At 37.8% G+C, this 21,595-nt stretch overlaps 1 protein-coding gene across 3 annotated transcripts in view; it reads left to right on the top strand.

Moving 5' to 3' along the window:
- The window catches only part of LOC123536394 (sodium/calcium exchanger 1-like), a 412,525-nt gene that overhangs the window by 126,492 nt on the left and 264,438 nt on the right, over positions 1–21,595 (top strand). For all 3 annotated transcript variants that reach the window (XM_045319573.2, XM_045319564.2, XM_045319556.2), the window contains exon 2: positions 1,909–2,009. In XM_045319573.2, the coding sequence (XP_045175508.1) occupies positions 1,909–2,009 (101 nt within the window). The remainder of the gene's footprint in view (positions 1–1,908; positions 2,010–21,595) is intronic.

Genomic DNA, 21,595 nt, shown 5'->3' with positions numbered 1-21,595 from the left:
TACTCAAAACTGGGTCATGTGGGAAGATGTGAGTGAATCAGGATCATCATGATCCTCTTGTTTAGTGAGTTATGGCCCTTTGTTTATTTCTATAATTTACATAGATTTATATAGGGAAAAACTTTGAAAATCTTCTTGTCCAAAACCACAGAGCCTAGGGCTTTGATATTTGGCATGAAGCATCATCTAGTGGTCCTCTACCAAGATGATTCAAATTATTTCCCTGGGGTCTTATATGGCCCCACCCCGGGGGTCACATGGTTTATATAGACTTATATAGGGAAAAACTTTGAAAAACCTCTTGTCCAAAACCACAGGGCTTAGGGCTTTGATATTTTGTATGTGACATCATCTAGTGGTCTTCTACTACGATTGTTCAAATTATCCCCCTAGGGTCAAATATGGCCCCACCCCGGGGGTCACATGGTTAAGAAAGACTTATATAGGGAAAAACTTTGAAAATCTTCTTGTCAAAACCACAAAGCCTAGTGCTTTGGCATTTGTAATGTAGCATCATCTAGTGGTTCTCTACCAAGTTTGTTCAGATTATCCCCCTAGGGTCAAATATGGCCCCGCCCTGGGGGTCACATGGTTCATATAGACTTATACAGGGAAAAGCTTTTAAAATCTTCTTGTCAATAACCTACAACATTCAAATTTGGACCACATGTATGGTTTTGAGTGGCAAGATGAACCTTGACATGAGTTGACCTTGATTTTGACCTAGTGACCTATTTTCACATTTCTGTAGCTGCAACCTTCAAATTTGGACCACATGCATAGTTTTGTGCACTGAAAAAAACTTTGACCTTGACATTGACCTACTTTCACATTTTTGAAGGTACAGGCTTCAAATTTGGACCACTTGCATAGTTCTGTGTTCCGAAATAAAATTTGACCTTGATTTTGACCTAGTGGCCTACTTTCACATTTCTCGAGCTACAGCCTTCAAATTTGGACCACGTGCATAGTTTTGTGTACCGAAATGAACTTTGACCTTAAGATTGACCTAGTGCCCAACTTTCACATTTCTGTAGCTACAGGCTTCAAATTTAGACCACATGCATAGAATTGTGTACCAAAACAAACTTTGACCTTGACATTGACCTAGTGACCTACTTTCACAGTTTTGAAGGTACAGGCTTTAAATTTGAACTTCAGCCTTCAGACTTCATGCACATGCATAGTTTTGTGTACAAAGAACTTTGTCCTTGAAATTGATCTAGTGACCTACTTTAACATTTCTCAAGCTACAGCTTTCGAATTTGGACCACATGCACAGTGTTGTGTATGGAAATGAAATTTGACCTTGAGCTAGTCAATAAGTCTTGAAATGTTGAACACTCAAAAATGGCACATTGGTGGGCGCCAAGATCACTCTGTGATCTCTTGTTCATTGATGTGTTCAGCTTCCAAAAAGAAAGGATGTTAATGTTTAAAGAGCAACAGGCTGATAATGACGATTCTTTCACTGATTCAAGTTGAAAAAAAAAGAAGAAATTACCGTCCTACCGACCCAGTCCTTCAAGGGTGGCCTAGAGGAAGACCCCTGGTACCCTAATAAAACTAGTATCACTTATTATCATAAAGGCAACATTGCAGAGTGCATTACACAGGTCATTTGGTCCAAGGTCAAGGTCTCAGTCATAATCAACATTTTACTTTCTACATTTAAGAGCATTTTCTTCGGGTTTTAATCACTTTCAGTGATAGCGCTCTTGTTACACCTGTACATCATTACCTTGCACAGTGTCACATGTTTGTGTTGCAAGGTATTTATGTAATTATTAGTTCTCTATGATGGGAGTGATGTCAACTCAGATATTGCAGTTTATCTGCTGTAAACAAGTGTAGCACAAAATGATGAAGTTTAGTTATCATAATACAATTTTTTTTTTTTACTTTCAGAAAATACATCAGCATTCGAATCTATGATGATGAAGAATATGAGAAAAATGAAGAATTTTTTGTGGAGCTTGGTGAACCGTCCCTTACAAGGAGAGGATCAGGTAACATTACATTGCAATTCATTGATATTTGAATACAAAAGCCACAGTGCTCCTCTAAATGAATATTGATAGTAGGGAGGGAGGCTACTATGTCATTATATCATCAACTTTGGTGAATTGGATTGCACTATAGATCAACTTTATGCATCAAGAACTCAAAACAATACTGTGGTAAATGCTGAGGATAGCGGATAAGTTGCCCCTCACTAATTGTCGTTGAATTATAGTTGTTTGTTATTGTTTTTCCCCAAAAATAAATGGGCTGTTCCATCACAAAACCTGTGATAGTGACAAAAATCAAAATTTAGCTAAAAAAATTATATTTATGAAGAACATTCTGTTATCTATCAAATCTGAAAACTTGAAAAAATTCTTTTTTAACTATTTCAAGACTTACAATGCCTTTGTGAGTGACCAAAGGCATTTAGAGACTTGATGTTAGGAACGTCATAATAGCAGCATGATATATGGTCACTCAAGCATGGTGTCTATTTTTAGCTCACCTGAGCACAAAGTGCTCATGGTGAGCTATTGTGATCAGGCTGTGTTCGTCCGTCAAGTCGTCCGTCCGTCATCAACAATAATTGTGTTTTTAATGACATTTTATGAAACTTGGCATGGATATTCCTTGGATAATCCTCTACTAAAGTGATTCAAACGGTTCAACTTGGTTACACATTGGGGCCGCCAGAGCTAAAAATTAAAAAATCTTCAAACGACATCTCCGCCTATTTCAACCGATGGTCCGATTTTGAAATAATTTCAGACAAATGGTCCTTGTGTCACCCTCTACCAAGATTGCTCAAATTAGTTTCATTTGTCAAAAAACATGGCTGCCAGAGGTAGTGGTCACTTTTCGCTATTTGTATATAGTGGAAATGTAAAAAATCTTGAGTGAAACTACTGGCCCGATTTTAAAATCATTTTAAACAAAATGGTCCTTGTGTGACCCTCCACCAAGATTGTTCAAATTAGTTTCATTTGTCAAAAAACATGGCCGCCAGAGGGTGTGGTCACTTTTCCCTATAATATTTTATGTATATAGTGGAAACTTTAAAAACCTTTTTGTGTGAAACTGCTAGCCCGATTTTAAAATAATTTAACACAAATGGTCATTGTGTGACCTAGCTACGTGGTCACTTTTCATCAACAATTTTTTTAAACAACATCTCCTCCAAAACCACTGAATGGATTTTGATGAAACTTTACACAAATGATCTCTTGGTAGTCCTCTTTAAAAGTTGTTCAAATGGTTCCGGTTCATTGAACATATGGGTCTTTTTATGCCCCCGAAGGGAGGCATATAGTTTTTGAACAGTCTGTTGGTCTGTCGGTCTGTCCGCAATTTTCGTGTCCGGTCCATATCTTTGTCATCGATGGATGGATTTTCAAATAACTTGGCGTGAATGTGTACCACAGTAAGACGACGTGCAGTGCGCAAGACCCAGGTCCGTAGCTCAAAGGTCAAGGTCACACTTAGACGTTAAAGGATAGTGCATTGATGGGCGTGTCCGGTCCATATCTTGGTCATCGATGGATGGATTTTCAAATAACTTGGCATGAATGTGTACCACAGTATGACGACGTGCAGTGCGCAAGACCCAGGTCCGTAGCTCAAAGGTCAAGGTCACACTTAGACGTTAAAGGATAGTGCATTGATGGGCGTGCCCGGTCCATATCTTTGTCATCGATGGATGGATTTTCAAATAACTTGGCATGAATGTGTACCACAGTAAGATGACGTGCAGTGCGCAAGATCCAGGTCCGTAGCTCAAAGGTCAAGGTCACACTTAGACGTTAAAGGATAGTGCATTGATGGGCGTGTCCGGTCCATATCTTTGTCATCGATGGATGGATTTTCAAATAACCTGGCATAAATGTGTACCACAGTAAGACGACGTGTCATGCGCAAGACCCAGGTTCGTAGCTCAAAGGTCAAGGTCACACTTAGATGTTAAAGGATAGTGCATTGATGGGCGTGTCCGGTCCATATCTTTGTCATCGATGGATGGATTTTCAAATAACTTGGCATGAATGTGTACCACAGTAAGACAACGTGTCATACGCAAGACCCAGGTCCGTAGCTCAAAGGTCAAGGTCACACTTAGACGTTAAAGGTCATTTTTCATGATAGCGCATTGATGGGCATGTCCGGTCCATAACTTTGTCATTCATGCATGGATTTTAAAATAACTATGCATGAATGTGTGACACAGTAAGACGATGTGTCGCGTGCAAGACCCAGCTCCGTAGGTCAAAGGTCCTAAACTCTAACATCGGCCATAACTATTCATTCAAAGTGCCATCGGGGGGCATGTGTCATCCTACGGAGACAGCTCTTGTTTTGTTAAAAAAGGTTTTCAGCTATCAGACTTGAAAAATCTTTTTCACTAGAGCATGTGATACAAGGGTTTGACTCTCTACCATAATTGTCCAGGTTATTGCTCTAAGGTCAAAAATGGCCACATCCCTGTGTGTGACATGTACTAACTATAGGTTTCTATATAAGAAACTTTGAAAATCTTCTCAGCCTTGATATTAATTTTGGCGTGTTGGCGTGTGATATCAGACCTGTACTGTCTACCATAATTGTTCAAATTATTGCCCAAGGTTCAGAAATGTATCTGACATGTATATACCTAAGTCTGTACTTGAACAGTGCTCCAGATAATTTTTTGACCCTAGGAGTAATTACCCCCAGTTTTGAAAGTGTGGTAGTAAATTAGAAAATATGAAAAAAGTCTGGCGTAAATAGAGGTTTAAGGGTGAAATGAAACCATTGAGTTTTAGCAATTTTTTTTTCATTATAACTATTATTGATAATAAGAAAATTTTAGACAATATGTTAGAAGTCTTTGGAAGTACAGAGCTCCAGATAACTTTTTGCATCAATTTGGTAAATACCCAACCTTCTGTGATCGCCCCGTGTCCATTGTCGTCTGTCCGTCCGTCTGTCATAAGTCCCAACAAACAAGTAAAATTCCCATTCATTTCATGTTCAAAATTTGAATTCCACGAATTCATATTCCCATGAAATAGCAGTTTTGACCAAAACCACAAAATTTTATGCCCATGAAATTATATGATTTTACAGTATGCTGCTAGATGGTCATAGATATTTACACTGAGACCGGTGAGAACTTTTATGTTGCTTTTAGGAAAATACCCAATTTCAGCAAAATATATGGGTATCGAAAATTGATTTTGCCCAGCTGAAATTCAGGATACCCAATTTTACGAAAATCACATACTTTGCAAACGTAGTCTGATCTGGTCATTTTCCTCTTTGATTAAACTATTTCCATTTATTAAATGTCTTTTTGCTAACATGATTGCCTGAATATGCCCAGGTTTCTGTGGCAGTGAGTCTGTGCACTGTCGAAATTTACTTACAATACAATATCATTGACGCTTTTATGCACAATAACGCTGCTATCGGTTACACACTGTGTAAAAATATCGTTAAGTATGTAATTTACACTTACTTCTCCTTTGGTCGAACTGCTAGCGGTGGTGAAGAAGCTAAGAATGACATTATTCTGTGTATATTTTGATGTTGATTTTTTCTACCCCGCGACGCCATTTTCACAAAATCTCAGCAGACACTTTATTCTAGTATAATTTTGAATAAGCACCTAGTTAAACATCGCGAAGTAATGTTATTATTCGGCTCATATACAAATATTTGGCCTCTCAAGCACGGTTGTGGAAGTTTTGCGTATCGGGACTTTTAAGCTCACCTGAGTACGAAGTGCTCAAAGGTAAGCTTTTATGATCATCCTGTGTCCGTCGTCCGTCGTTGGCGTCGGCGTCAACAATTTGACTGTTAACACTCTAGAGGTCACAAATTTGAGCCAATCTTAATGAAACTTGGTCAGAATGTTACCCTCAATTAAATCTTGGATGAATTAGATATCGGGTCATCTTGGATCAAAAACTAGATCACCAGGTCAAATCAAAGGAAAAGCTTGTTAACACTTTAGAGGTCATAGTTTTGGCCCAATCTTAATGGAACTTGGTCAGAACGTTACCCTCAATAAAATCTTGGACAAGTTCGATATTGGGTCATCTGGGGTTAAAAACTAGGTCACGAGGTAAAATCAAAGGAAAAGCTTGTTAACACTCTAGAGAATACATTTTTGGCCCAATCTTAATGAAACTTGGTCAGAATGTAACCCTCAATAAAATCTTGGACAAGTTCGATATTGAGTCATCTGGGATCAAAAACTAGGTCACCAGGTCAAATAAAAAAAAAAAAGCTTGTTAACACTCTAGAGGTCACAATTTGAGCCCAATCTTAATGAAACTTGGTCAGAATGTTACCCTCAATAAAGTCTTAGACGAATTTGATATTGGGTCATCTGGGTTCAAAAACTAGGTCACAAGGTCAAATCAAAGGAAAAGCTAGTTTACACTGTAGTGGCCACATTTATGACCATATCTTAATGAAACTTGGTCAGAATGTTCGTCTTGAGGCTGTATAGGTCAAGTTTGAATCTGTGTCAGGTGGGGTCAAAAACTAGGTCACTAGGTCAAATCAAAGGAAAAGCTTGTTAACACTCTGGAGGCCACGTTTATGACTGTATCTTTATGAAACTTAGTCAGAATTTTAATCTTGTTGATCTTTAGGTCAAGGTCGAACCTGGGTCATGTCAGGTCAAAAACTAGGTCACCAAGTCAAATCAAAGGTAAAGCTTGTTAACACTGTAGAGGCCTCATTTATGACTGTATCTTAATGAAACTTGATCAGAATGGTAATCTTGATGATTTCAAGGTCCAATTTGAATCTGGGTCATGTCGGGTCAAAAAATAGGTCACTAGGTCAAATTAAAAGAAAAGCTAGTTTACACTTATACCATATCTTAATGAAACTTGGTCAGAATGTTAATCTTGATGGTCTTTAGGTCGATAGGTCAGGTGAGCGATACAGGGCCTTCATGGCCCTCTTGTTCTGTTTTCTTGTATGCTAAATTTCGATTTTAACTGGATATTTACTTATTTTTACAGCGTATTTACGCAAATAAGCTGGTTATCCGGAGCTCAGAAATATGATCACTATTATTATTTACGTTGCTTGTATTATGTCTGTCAATGGCAGACTTTTTAATATTTATGGCACCTTCATTGGCCCATACGTTATCAACATTGTTGGCTTCTCAGATTGCACATTTCAGTGGTCCGTATTGAGTATTTTTAATCACGGGAATGATGACTTCTAACTTCCAGTTGTAGATTTAGATACTGATAAATGAGTCCTTTTACTTTTAAATACATTATCAAATAGGTTGGACAGCAGCCTTTGCAGACATCAGCTTTTCAGTCTTGAAATGCTTCTGGGTCTTTCGTTGTTTCAGATTTGAAGCCATACCTGCCCGGGATAATCTTCGATAAACAACACGCAGATGCTTGCAAAATTTTATAAGCGTCTCTGCGACCTAAGACTGGTTTACATATTTCACACACTATATACATACAGTCTGCATATGCAATCTTGTACGCGCATAATCTCCTGAACTCATGCACACAATTTATTGAAACTTAACACAAGTGATCAGTAGTAACCCTACTTGTGCACGGTGCATGTTAGATTCTTTCAGAAAAAAAATCTGCACAGTTATGGGACTTTGTTTCTTGTTAATATACTATATACATACAGTCTGCATATGCAGTCTTGTGCGCACCTAATCTCTCGAACCCTTGCACACAATTTAATGAAACTTCACACAAGTACCAACTTTACTTGTGCATGGTGCATGTTACGTTCTTTTAGATAAATATTCTGCAAAGTTATGGGACTTTGATTTTGTTACTATACTATATACATAGAGTCTTTATACTTACAGTCCACATAATTATGCAGCCTTGTGTGCGTCAAATTGCAATGTACTGTGTCAGTGCATGCGGGGGGGTACATTCATCCCCTTCAGTGATAGCTCTAGTAACGAATTATTTTCATTTAATTAGTCGGCGGAGCAGTCCAATATAGTAGCGGGAGTAAAAATCAGCTGTTCAGAAATTAGAAGTACGCTTGCATGTTTTCATGTTTTACGTAAACTCTGAAGAACAGGCGTAAATTGTACGCAAGGATCTTAAATTATGAGCGTATTCCAGTATTTCTTGAGCGTCAAAATACGCATGTACGCACCTTATCTGGAGCACTGTTGTACCATTACGTTATACAAAGACACTTGAAGCTTTGTACACAGGTGAGCGCTTCAGGGCCAATGACCCTCTTGTTCATGTCATTTATGCGACAAATTAAGAAATGAATTTTTTTTTGGTGTTCATGCGAAATGAACGACAAAATAGGATCTGCAAATCCATCATGTTTCATTTGCCGATCCCATTCTGTCATTCATTTCGCATGAACACCGAAAAAAAAAATTCATTTCTTATATTTACATTATATTTCCCTTCCATTTCCCAAAATTAATAAGGGCATTTTCTGATAGGTAGAATGTACTCAAACTAGGTCTTACTGGAGCTTCCATGACTTTTCGTCGAAAGACATTTGATCGAAAAGACATTAGACAGAAAGGGCAATTAGTCGAGTGTACAGTTGGTCTCATAGGACTTTATGTCGAATGTATATTTAACAGAATTTTCGTCGAATTTGGTCGAATTTAGTCGAATTTAACTTACCCACTTTGCCCATATGTTTACAGTTTTCAGTTTTCAACTTGATTAAAGTAGACTCAGCTTGATTCATCATCAAATATTTATTCATCATAACTTTACCTCAACTCTAATCGAAGAGAGTTAAAAAATCACATGTTACATTACAATTGATGACAGCAGCACTTGAAATTCCATTTAAATAACATTGTCTAGATACACCATAAGTCAATATTTGATGTTAAAGCTTATTCCCTTTAGAAAATCCAAGACCGGATTATGATTTCTCGTTTGTGAACATAATTCGTCTAATATTCTTTCTAATAAAAAGGACTTTAGGGAATCAACAGCAAACAACCACTTTAGGCGTTTACTGATTGTTTAATTTGAGTACTTATCAATAATAATTTATTTTCGACCAAGTGTCGTGGCCTGTTGATTTTATCGACTAATTGTCGCATTCTGCATAATGCCCATTAGGCATAATGTCTTTTCGTCCATTTGTCTGTTCGACCAAACGTGTTTCGACGAAATGTAGTGCACCCCTTACTGGAATGGGGGCATTTTCTGATGAGAAAATTGTAAGATGGGGCAGTAATTGGGTGTTTCCTATAAGTGCAGGTCTTACTGGAATGAGGCAAATTATACTGGAATGGGGCATTATTCATCAGGATTGTTTTTGTTGCTGGAGAAATAGCTGCAGTTCAGCATTATGGGATTATAACTTGCATGTTCAATTCTGGATCTACTAGTCTGACACATAGCCTTGGTTTGTTATAATGTGTTTGAGCAGTTTTCAATTTTGATGAACGATTACTCCTGGCAATTAAGTGTCATCTTATCTAAGAACTACTGGAAACTTGACAGGCAAATACTGATTGCCCCTTAAAGTTTTAAGAACAGAGTTTGTCAGTCCTGTGATACATTATTTCTGCTAGTATCTGCATACAAGCTGTATAATCAAGACACAACTGAAACATTACCTGTATAAATGGGATCCGGATGTTTGCCCCCCAATAAAAAAAATGGACTGCTGGACATTTGCCCCCCAGTTGAAATGGTAGATAGGACATTTGCCCCCCAGTGCTTATTTCTGAAACGGACGCTTGCCCCCCAATATTTTTGTCCCCAAGTATTTTTTTAGGAACTTAGTAGAAGATAATTATCATATTGCAGATAAAAATGTGTTTGTTTCTTACATCTTTCTAATAGATAATTGCGAAATTAACAAGTTAGAGTGTTAAAAACATTGCTCAAATTTATAAATTATAACATTGTTACTAGCACTTTTATAACTCAATAGTTAGCTATTATTTACCTTAACATCTGAATGTAATTAACATATTCATTAAATTTTTATCGATAAAATAGTTTCTTTTATCTGAAAATTGCCTTTTAGAGTAATTTTGATAATAAAACAACATAAAACACAGTATATCTAACTGGCACATAGGACAAAAATAGTGGGGGGCAAATGTCCATTCTAAAAATAAGAAGTGGGGGGCAAATGTCCTATCTGCCATTTCAACTGGGGGGGGGGGGGGGGGGGGGCAAATGTCTGGTAATACATTTTTTCATTGGAGGGCAAATGTCTTACAACCTTATAAATCACTTATAAATGGGAATGGCAACAAATATTGAAATATTACAATTTTTTTTATTAAATTATGACATATGAATAAACGCTAAATGAAACAAAGTGTTTGTAAATTTATTTTCTCAAACCCACTTTCATTATAAATATGTGTGAAAATGGCTTCCATGGTTGTGATAGAGGTGTCAATATATATTTATGCATTGAGATTGTATTTTGCGAGGGTGATGACATTGTACCCTGTTGTTAATTCCACTAATTGGTTGAGGAAACTTAAAAGGGACACAGTAGATACAAATGGGGTGCAAATCATATTGTTAGGTGCAAAACACTGTTAATTAAACAACACTGAACAGCACTTGATCTTATGCCTCTCAGATTTCAATGAAAGGCGATCAAAGTAAAGAAAAATGCCAATGATTTACTCAAAATGTAACAAGTAAATGCATTTGGTTTGGCCTACATTTGAATATCAAGTACTGAATTTTCAGACAAATAGGGTATTTCAAACAAAGTTAATATTACTTTTTATCTCACCTTCTACAAACTTCTTGCATTTCTATTGTTCAATAGAGACGTGACGTGGAGGCAGGATAATATTATATTCCATAATTATCCTGCTTATAATTTTCCAATATGAATTTTATTGAAACAAAATGGCTGCCGCATTGCTGGCATAGTTCAATCGCAAGTCAGATTATTAGCTCCAGCTATAGATATCGTTTCAGAGGGTAATTTTAGTGTTTTCTTGCCGTTTTCATTTTCCTACTTAGTTTAGGCTCGTGAAGTTAGCATTGAGAAGCAGAAATAGAATACGATAACTCTCTATGGGAGACACGGTCATTGAAATCCTTTTTAGCTCACCTGAGCACAAAGTGCTCAAGGTTAGCTTTTGTGATCGCCCTGTGTCTGTTTTCGTCCGTCCGTCGTCGTCAACAATTTGACTGTTAACACTCTAGAGGTCACAATTTTGGCCTAATCTTAATGAAACTTGGTCAGAATGTTATCCTCAATAAAATCTTGGACGAGTTCGATATCAGGTCATCTGGGGTCAAAAACTAGGTCACCAGGTCAAATCAAAGGAAAAGCTTGTTAACACTCTGGAGGTCACAATTTTGGCCAAATCTTAATGAAACTTCGAGGCAGGATAATATTATATTCCATATCCTGCTTATAATTTTCCGATATGAATTTTATTGAAACAAAATGGCTGCCGCATTGCTGGCATAGTTCAATCGCAAGTCAGATTATTAGCTACAGCTATAGGTATTGTTTCAGAGGGTAATTTTAGTGTTTTCTTGCCGTTTTCATTTTTTTATCCCCCGACGAAAGTCGGAGGGATATAGTTTTGGTGTCGTCCGTCCTTCCGTCCGTCTTTCCATCCTTCCCTCTTTCCGTCCGGAGCCATATCTAGGAAATGGTTGGGAATATCTATTTAAAACTTCATATACATGTTCACCACTATGAGTTCTTGGGACCCATCAAGTTTCAGTCAGATTGCCCAAGTAACACCAGAGTTATGGCCCTTAGAAGTTTCTAGTGTTAACTATATAGGGTACTATAAATATAGCAATTTCTGCATCATAACTTTTGATATATTTGACTAAGAACTATGAAACTTAAACAGAATTTAGATCACCATAATGTGGTTGTGTACACACAATTTCATTCGGATGTATATGTAAATTTAGAGTCTACCATTTGGTAGAATTTCATTGAATTTCTTTCATTCTTTTCCATGAACACTTATTGTAAACATGTGAAGTTGTGTACCCACACCTGGTCACCCCCTTACCTTGGTCACACACCTCCCCTCTATCCCCCGACACCTCCCCCCCCCCCCCCCCCCCCCCCCCCAAAAAAAAAAAAAAACAACAAACAAAAAAAAAAACAACAAAAATTTCCTTTTTTTAGATTTTTAGCTCACCTGAGCACAAAGTGCTCAAAGGTGAGCTTTAGTGATCACCCTGTGTCCGGCGTCCGTCGTCGTCCGTCCGTCCGTCCGTCCGTCCGTCCGTCCGTCGTCAACAATTTGACTGTTAACACTCTAGAGGTCACATTTTTGGCCCAATCTTTATGAAACTTAGTCAGAATGTTACCCTCGATAAAATCTTGGACGAGTTCGATATTGGGTCATCTGGGGTCAAAAACTAGGTCACCAGGTCAAATCAAAGGAAAAGCTTGTTAACACTCTAGAGGTCAGAATTTTGGCCCAATCTTAATGAAACTTGGTCAGAATGTTACCCTCAATAAAATCTTGGACGAGTTTGATATTGGGTCATCTGGGTCAAAATCTAGGTCACCAGGTCAGATCAAAGGAAAAGCTTGTTAACACTCTAGAGGTCACAGTTTTGACCCAATATTAATGAAACTTGGTCATAGTGTTATCCTTAATAAAGTCTTGGACGAGTTTGATATTGGGTCATCTGGGTCAAAATCTAGGTCACCAGGTCAAATCAAAGGAAAAGCTTTTTAACAATGTAGATGCCGCATTTATGACTATATCTTCATGAAACTTGGTCAGAATGTTAAACTTGATGATCCTAAGGTCAGTTTCGAATCTGGGTCATGTAGGATCAAAAACTAGGTCACCCGGTCAAATCAAAGGAAAAGCTAATTAACACTGTAGAGGCAACATTTATGACCGTATCTTAATGAAACTTGGTCAGAATGTTTATCTTGGTGATCTTTAGGTCAAGTTTAAATCTGGGTCAGCTGGATCAAAAACTAGGTCACTAGGTTAAATCAAAGGAAAAGCTTGTTAACACTCTAGAGGCCACATTTATGACTATATCTTCATGAAACTTAGTCAGAATGTTAAACTTGATGATCTTTAGGTCAGATTCAAATCTGGGTCATGTTGGGTCAAAAACTAGGTCACGGGGTCAAATCAAAGGAAAAGCTTGTTAACATTCTAGAGGCCACATTTATGACTGTATCTTCATGAAACTTAGTCAGAATGTTAAACTTGATGATCTTTAGGTCGAGTTCGAATCTGGGTCATGTTGGGTCAAAAACTAGGTCACGGGATCAAATCAAAGGAAAAGCTTGTTAACACTCTAGAGGCCACATTTATGACTGTATCTTCATGAAACTTAGTCAGAATGTTAATCTTGATGATCTTTAGGTCAAGTTCGAATCTGGGTCATGTCGGGTCAGAAACTAGGTCACGGGGTCAAATCAAAGGAATAGCTAGTTAACACTTTAGAGGCCACATTTATGACCATATCTTAATGAAACTTGGTCAGAATGTTAATCTTGTTGATCTTCAGGTCAATAGGTCAGGTGAGCGATACAGGGCCTTCATGGCCCTCTTGTTTTCAAACAAACTTCTTATACATGTTCACCACTATGAGGTTATGGGGCCCATCAAGTTTCAGACAGATTGCCCAAGTAACACCAGAGTTATGGCCCTTAGAAGTTTCTAGTGTTAATTATATAGGGTACTATAGATCTATAGATATGGCAATTTCTGCATCATAACTTTTGATATATTTGACCTAGAACTAATGAAACTTTAACAGAATTTAGAGCACTATAATGTGGTTGTGCACAGACAATTTTGTAAGGATTTCTTTTGTAACTTCAGAGTTATTGCCCTTTAATTGTCTAAAAATCCACATATTTGTACATAACAGACTTACCATTTGACAGAATTTCATTAAATTTCTTTCATTCCTTTCTGTTAACATTTATTATAAATATGTGAAGTTGCGCACCCAAACCTGGTCACCCACTTGCCTTTGTCACCCCCTCCCCCCCTACCCACCCCCCCCAATTCCCTAAAAAAAAAAAAAATTCATTTCTTATTTTAGATTTTTTTCAAACCTTCCAAGTTGTACCATTCCCCCATCTCACTTCTCCACCCAGTCATGCCCACCACTGATCATGCATCCTCTGTCCCCCCCCCCCCCACCAACTTCACCATTTTGCCGTTTTTTTTTTTTTTTTTAGCTCACCTGTCACAAAGTGACAAGGTGAGCTTTTGTGATCGCGCGGTGTCCGTCCGTGCGTCCGTAAACTTTTGCTTGTGACCACTCTAGAGGTCACATTTTTCATGGGATCTTTATGAAAGTTGGTCAGAATATTCATCTTGATGATATCTAGGTCAAGTTCGAAACTGGGTCACGTGCCGTCAAAAACTAGGTCAGTAGGTCTAAAAATAGAAAAACTTTGTGACCTCTCTAGAGGCCATATATTTCACAAGATCTTCATGAAAATTGGTCAGAATGTTCATCTTGATGATATCTAGGTCAAGTTCGAAACTGGGTCACGTGCCGTCAAAAACTAGGTCAGTAGGTCTAAAAATAGAAAAACCTTGTGACCTCTCTAGAGGCCATATATTTCACAAGATCTTCATGAAAATTGGTCAGAACGTTCACCTTGATGATATCTAGGTCGAGTTTGAAACTGGGTCACGTGCCATCAAAAACTAGGTCAGTAGGTCAAATAATAGAAAAACCTTGAGACCTCTCTAAAGGCCATATTTTTCATGGGATCCGTATGAAAATTGGTCTGAATGTTCATCTTGATGATATCTAGGTCAAGTTTGAAACTGGGTCAACTGCGGTCAAAAACTAGGCCAGTAGGTCTAAAAATAGAAAAACCTTGTGACCTCTCTAGAGGCCATACTTATGAATGGATCTTCATGAAAAGTGGTCAGAATGTTCACCTTGATGATATCTAGGTCAAGTTTGAAACTGGGTCACGTGCCTTAAAAAACTAGGTCAGTAGGTCAAATAATAAAAAAAACCTTGTGACCTCTCTAGAGGCCATACTTTTCATGGGATCTGTACGAAAGTTGGTTTGAATGTTCATCTTGATGATATCTAGGTCAAGTGTGAAACTGGGTCAATTGCGGTAAAAAACTAGGTCAGTAGGTCTAAAATTATTAAAATCTTTTGACCTCTCTAGAGGCCATATTTTTCAGTGGATCTTCATGAAAATTGGTGAGAATGTTCACCTTGATGATATCTAGGTCAGTTTCGAAACCGGGTCACGTGCGGTCAAAAACTAGGCCAGTAGGTATAAAAATAGAAAAACCTTGTGACCTCTCTAGAGGCCATATTTTTCATGAGATCTTCATGAAAATTAGTGAGAATGTTCAACTTGATGATATCTAGGTAAAGTTCAAAACAGGGTCATGTACCTTCGAAAACTAGGTCAATAGGTCAGATAATAGAAAAACCTTGTTACCTCTCTAGAGACCATATTTTTCAATGGATCTTCATGAAAATTGGTCAGAATTTTTATCTTGATAATACCTAGGTCAAGTTCAAAACTAGGTCACTATGTCAAATAATAGAAAAAACGACGTCATACTCAAAACTGGGTCATGTGGGAAGAGGTGAGCGATTCAGGACCATCATGATCCTCTTGTTCATTTTTAATTTTCAATCAATAGTTATAATCAGCATGTTAAATTTTGTTTCCTCTCCCGTTCCCCTGCACCCCCACCCCCTAAAAAAATAAATATATACATATATCTATATACATATAATATATTTCCATTACTTTTTTTTTTTAAATGTTCAAACCTTCAACATGTTAAGTTGTGACTGCACAAACCTTGCCCTCAGCCATGTTCAAGATATCTTACCTGTGTTCTCTTAAGAACATCTGTTCTTATAAGTTCAAATGTTAACCAGCAACACCTAGTGCCAAACCACTCGAAGACAATATTTCGTTAAACTTCAAGCTCACATTTCAATTAACTGCATTTAATTTTAAAAGCTAAGCTTATTACAGTAAGCATATCCCATTCAAAATAAATTCTTTAGTCAGGATCAAAGTATCATACATTTATTATGTACTCTTTAATTAAACATTTGTTTTCTGTTAAATTGATTTTGACTAATGAAATTATTTGCTTCTTATTAACATCCTCAACTTTTTGACGGATATATCTTTTTGCCATTCCTCACCACAAACCCTTTCGGCGGGGGATACCAATTCATCGAATTTGCTTGTTCCTACTTAGTTTAGGCTCATGAAGTTAGCCTTGAGAAGCAGAAATAGAATACGATAACTCTCTGTGGGAGACACGGTCATTGAAATCCTTTTTAGCTCACCTGAGCACAAAGTGCTCAAGGTGAGCTTTTGTGATCGCCCTGTGTCCGCCGTCGTCCGTCTGTCGTTATCAACAATTTGACTGTTAACACTCTAGAGGTCACAATTTTGGCCTAATCTCAATGAAACTTGGTCAGAATGTTACCCTCAATAAAATCTTGGACGAGTTCGATATTGGGTCATCTGGGGTCAAAAACTAGGTCACCAGGTCAAATCAAAGGAAAAGCTTGTTAACACTCTGGAGGTCACAATTTTGGCCAAGTCTTGAAGAAACTTGGTCAGAATGTTACCCTCAATAAAATCTTGGACAAGTTCAATATTGGGTCATCTGGGGTCAAAAATTAGGTCACCAGGTCAAATCAAAGGAAAAGCTTGTTAACACTCTAGAGGTCACAATTTTGGCCCAATCTTAATGAAGCTTGGTCAGAATATTACCCTCAATAAAATCTTGGACGAGTTTGATATTGGGTCATCTGGGATCAAAAACTAGGTCACCAGGTCAAAGGAAAAGCTTGTTAACACTGTAGAGGCCACATTTATGATTGTATCTTTATGAATCTTGGTCAGAATGTTACTCATCATGATCTCAAAGTCCAGTTTGAATATGGGTCATGTAGGGTCACAAGGTCAAATCAAAGGAAAAGCTAGTTAACACTCTAGAGGCCACATTTATGACCATATCTTAATGAAACTTGGTCAGAATGTTAATCTTGATGATCTATAGGTCAAGATCAAATCTGGGTCAAGTGGGGTCAAAAACTAGGTCACCGGGTCAGATCAAAGGAAAAGCTTGTTAACACTCTAGAGGCCACATTTATGACTATATCTTCATGAAACTTAGTCAGAATGTTAATCTTAATGATCTTTAGGTCGAGTTTGAATCTGGGTCATGTGGGGTCAAAAACTAGGTCACTGGGTCAAATCAAAGGAAAAGCTAGTTAACACTTCAGAGGCCGCATTTATGACCATATCTTAATGAAACTATCTTGATGATCTTTAGGTCAATAGGTCAGGTGAGCGATACAGGGCCTTCATGGCCCCCTTTTTACTTTTAATCGTCGTAAAGCAAAGGATCACACCTTTTGTTATCGGTTGGTTTGAATTGAGAAGTTCATGTCTTTTTATACGCCCGGGCAGGCCGTGTCCACAGACTTTGTCCGGAGCATATCTTCTTTATGCATTGAGGGATTTGATGTAATTTGGCACAAATGTTCAACATCATGAGTCGGAGTGTCATGCACAAGAACCAGGTCCCTAGGTCTAAGGTCAAAGTTACACTTAGAGGTCAAAAATCAAATTCAAGAATGACTTTGTACGGAGTATATCTTCTTCTTGCATTGAGGGATTTTGATGTTACTTGGCACAATTGTTCACCATCATGAGACAGAGTGTCATGCGCAAGAACCAGGTCCCTAGGTCTCAGGTCAAGGTCACACTTAGAGGCCAAAGGTCAGATACAAGAATGACTTTGTCCGGAGCATTTCTTCTTCATGCATGGAGGGATTTTGATCTTACTAGGCACAATTGTACACCATCATGAAACGGAGTGTCATGCGCAGGTCCCTTCTTTTGAATTCCTTCCCTTTGTTGTTACTATAAATAGCTTATATCGTAACTTTTTCATTACTAGTCGTAGGGAAAAATCGAGACCTTTTCTGTAGTACAACATGCATGTTACATCCAATTTTAAGGTGTATTTTGACCTATCTCTACCTGGTAAGGATTTTTATGTGGACTTACAATTATTTTTTTGGATTTTTTTTTTGTCCTCCGTCGTGCGTGCCTCCGTTCGTATGTCAAGTCGTTCGTCCGTCTTCAACATTGGTGTTTAAACGACATCTTTTCCAAAACCAGTGAATGGATTTTGATGAAACATGACCATGATGTTCCTTTGGTGGTCCTGTACCAAAGTTGTTCAACTGGTTCCGCTTGGTTGCACATAGGGGCTGCCAGAGCTAAAAATAGAAAAAACTTCAAACGACATCTCCTCCTAAACCGATGGTCTGATCTTGAAAAAATTTCACGCAAATGGTCCTTATGTCACCCTCTACCAAGATTATTCAAATTATACCGATTCGTCAAAAAACATGGTTGCTGGAGGGCGTGGTCACTTTTCCCTATATGTATATAGTGGAAACTTTAAAAGTCTTCTTGTATGAAACTGCTGGCCGGATTTTAGAATAATTTTAGACAAATGGTCCTTGTGTGACCCTCTACCAAGATTTTTCAAATTATTTTGATTCGTAAGAAAACATGGCCGCCAGAGGGCGTAGTCACTTTTCCCTATATGTATATAGTGGAAACTTAAAAAATCTTCTTGTGTGAAACTGCTAGCCTGATTAGCCCACCATCATGAGATGGTGGGCTATTAAAATCACTCTGCGTCCGTGGTCCGTCCGTCCGTCCTTCCGTCCGTCCGTCCGTTAACAATTTCTCGTTATCGCATCTCCTCAGAAACTACTAAGGGGATTTTGACCAAACTTTGTCAGAATGATGTATTTGTACCCTAGTTGTGTCCCCCTGAAAATCAGAGTGGTTCAACAATTTATGAGTGAGTTATGGCCCTTTGTTTATTTCTATATTTTACATAGATTTATATAGGGAAAATCTTAGAAAACCTTCTTATCCAAAACCACAGAGCCTAGGGCTTTGATATTTGGTTTGAAGCATCATCTAGTGGTCCTCTACCAAGATGATTCAAATTATTTCTCTGGGGTCAGATATGGCCCCGCCCTGGGGGTCACATAGTTTATAATGACTTATATAGGGAAAAACTTTGAATAACCCCTTGTCCAAAACCACAGGGCCTAGAGCGTTGATATTTTGTATGTGACATCATCTAGTGGTCTTCAACTAAGATTGTTCATATTATACCCCTAGGGTCAAATATGGCCCCGCCCTGGGGTCATGGTTTACATAGACTTACATAAGGAAAAACTTTGAAAATCTTCTTGTCCAAACCACAAAGCCTAAGGCTTTGATACTTGTAATGTAGCATCATCTAGTGGTTCTCTACCAAGTTTGTTCAAATTATCGCCCTAGGGTCAAAAATGGCCCCGCCCCAGGGGTCACATGGTTCATATAGACTTATATAGGGAAAAGCTTTTAAAATGTTCTTGTCAATAACTACAGCATTCAAATTTGGACCACATGTATATTTTTGAGTGGCAAGATGAACCTTGACATGAGTTGACCTTGATTTTGACCTAGTGACCTACTTTCACATTTCTGTAGCTACAGCCTTCAAATTTGGACAACATGTAGATTTTTGAGTGGCAAGATGAATTTTGACATGAGTTGACCTTGATTTTGACCTAGTGACCTACTTTCACATTTATGTAGCTACAGCCTTCAGATTTTGACCACATGCATAGTTTTGTGCACTGGAAAAATCTTTGACCTTGATTTTGACCTAGTGACCTACTTTCGCATTTTTGAAGGTACAGGTGTCAAATTTGGACCATATGCATAGTTCCATGTTTCAGAATGAAATTTGACATTGATTTTGACCTAGTGACCTACTTCCATATTTCTCAAGCTACAGCCTTCAAATTTGGACCACATGCATAGTTTTGTATACCGAAAAAAACTTTGACCTTCACATTGACCTAGTGACCTACTTTCACATTTTTAAGGTACAGGCTTCAAATTTGGACCACATGCATAGTTTTGTATTCCGAAATAAAATTTGACCATGATTTTGACCTAGTGACCTACTTTTACATTTCTCAAGCTACAGCCTTCAAATTTGGACCACATGCATAGTTTTGTGTACCGAAATGAACTTTGACCTTTACATTGACCTAGTGACCTACTTTCACATTTTTAAGGTACAGGCTTCAAATTTGGACCACATGCATAGTTTTGTATTCCGAAATAAAATTTGACCTTGATTTTGACCTAGTGACCTGCTTTTACATTTCTCAAGCTATAGCCTTCAAATTTGGACCACATGCATAGTTTTGTGTACCGAAATGAACTTAGACCTTTACATTGACCTAGTGACCTACTTTCACATTTTTGAAGGTACAGGCTTCAAATTTGGACCACATGCATAGTTTTGTATTCCGAAATAGAATTTGACCTTGATTTTGACCTAGTGACCTACTTTTACATTTCTCAAGCTACAGCCTTCAAATTTGGATCACTTGCATAGTTTTATGTACTGAAATGAACTTTGACCTTAAGATTGACCTAGTGACCTACTTTCACATTTCTGTAGCTACAGGCTTCAAATTTGGACCACATGCATAGGATTGTGTACCGAAACAAACTTTGACCTTGACATTGACCTAGTGACCTACTTTCACATTTCTCAAGCTACAGCTTTTGAATTTGGACCACATGCACAGTGTTGTGTACAGAAATGAAATTTGACCTTGAGGTAGTCAATAAGTCTTGAAATTTGGAACACTCAAAAATGGCACATTGGTGGGCGCCAAGATCACTCTGTGATCTCTTGTTTTAGAATAATTTTACACAGTTGGTCCTTGTGTGACCCTCTACCAAGACTGTTCAAATTATGTTGATTTGTCAAAAAATTTGGCCGCCAGAGGGCGTGGTCACTTTTCCCTATATGTATATAGTGGAAAGTTTAAAAATCTTCTTGTTAAAAACTGCTGGCCCGATTTTAAAACAATTTTACACAAATGGTCCTTGTGTGACCCTCTACCAAGATTGTTCAAATTATTTTGATTCATCAAAAAACATGGCCTCCATAGGGCGTGGTCACTTTTCCCTATATATATATATAGTGGAAACTTTTAAAATCTTCTTGTTTGAAACTGCAAGCCCGATTTTAGAATAATTTTACACAAATTGTCCCTGTGTGACCTTCTACCAAGATAATGATTGTTCAAATTATTCCGATTCGTCAAAAAACATGGCTGCCAGGGGACGTGGCCACTTTTCTTCTCTGAATCAATAATAGCTAGAACCTTGATATTTGGCGTGTGATATCAGATTTATAGTGTCTGCCATAATTGTTCAAATTATTGCCCTAGGTTCAAAAGTGTGTGTGACATGTATATAATATAGGCTAACGTAGAAGAAACCGAACTCTGTACTTATACAAACACACTTGAAGCCTTGTACACAGGTGAGCACTTTAGGGTCAACGACCCGCTTGTTTTTTCAATAGTACTGTGAGACCAATGTTGCTGTCTGACACGGAGGTAAAATTTATTACTGGTGTTGATGAACTCTACTTTCATTTTCCATCCACCTCAAAATTGAACAAAAATGTTTTTTTTTCCAAAATCGGGGGTGCGCATTATACACTGGTGCGCATTATACATGGGTATCTACG

This window comes from Mercenaria mercenaria, chromosome 1 (assembly GCF_021730395.1).
Source record: "Mercenaria mercenaria strain notata chromosome 1, MADL_Memer_1, whole genome shotgun sequence".
In the NCBI taxonomy this organism is placed as follows: domain Eukaryota; kingdom Metazoa; phylum Mollusca; class Bivalvia; order Venerida; family Veneridae; genus Mercenaria; species Mercenaria mercenaria.
Note: the sequence above shows the minus strand (reverse complement) of the source record. Positions and strands in the feature narration are given on the sequence as shown.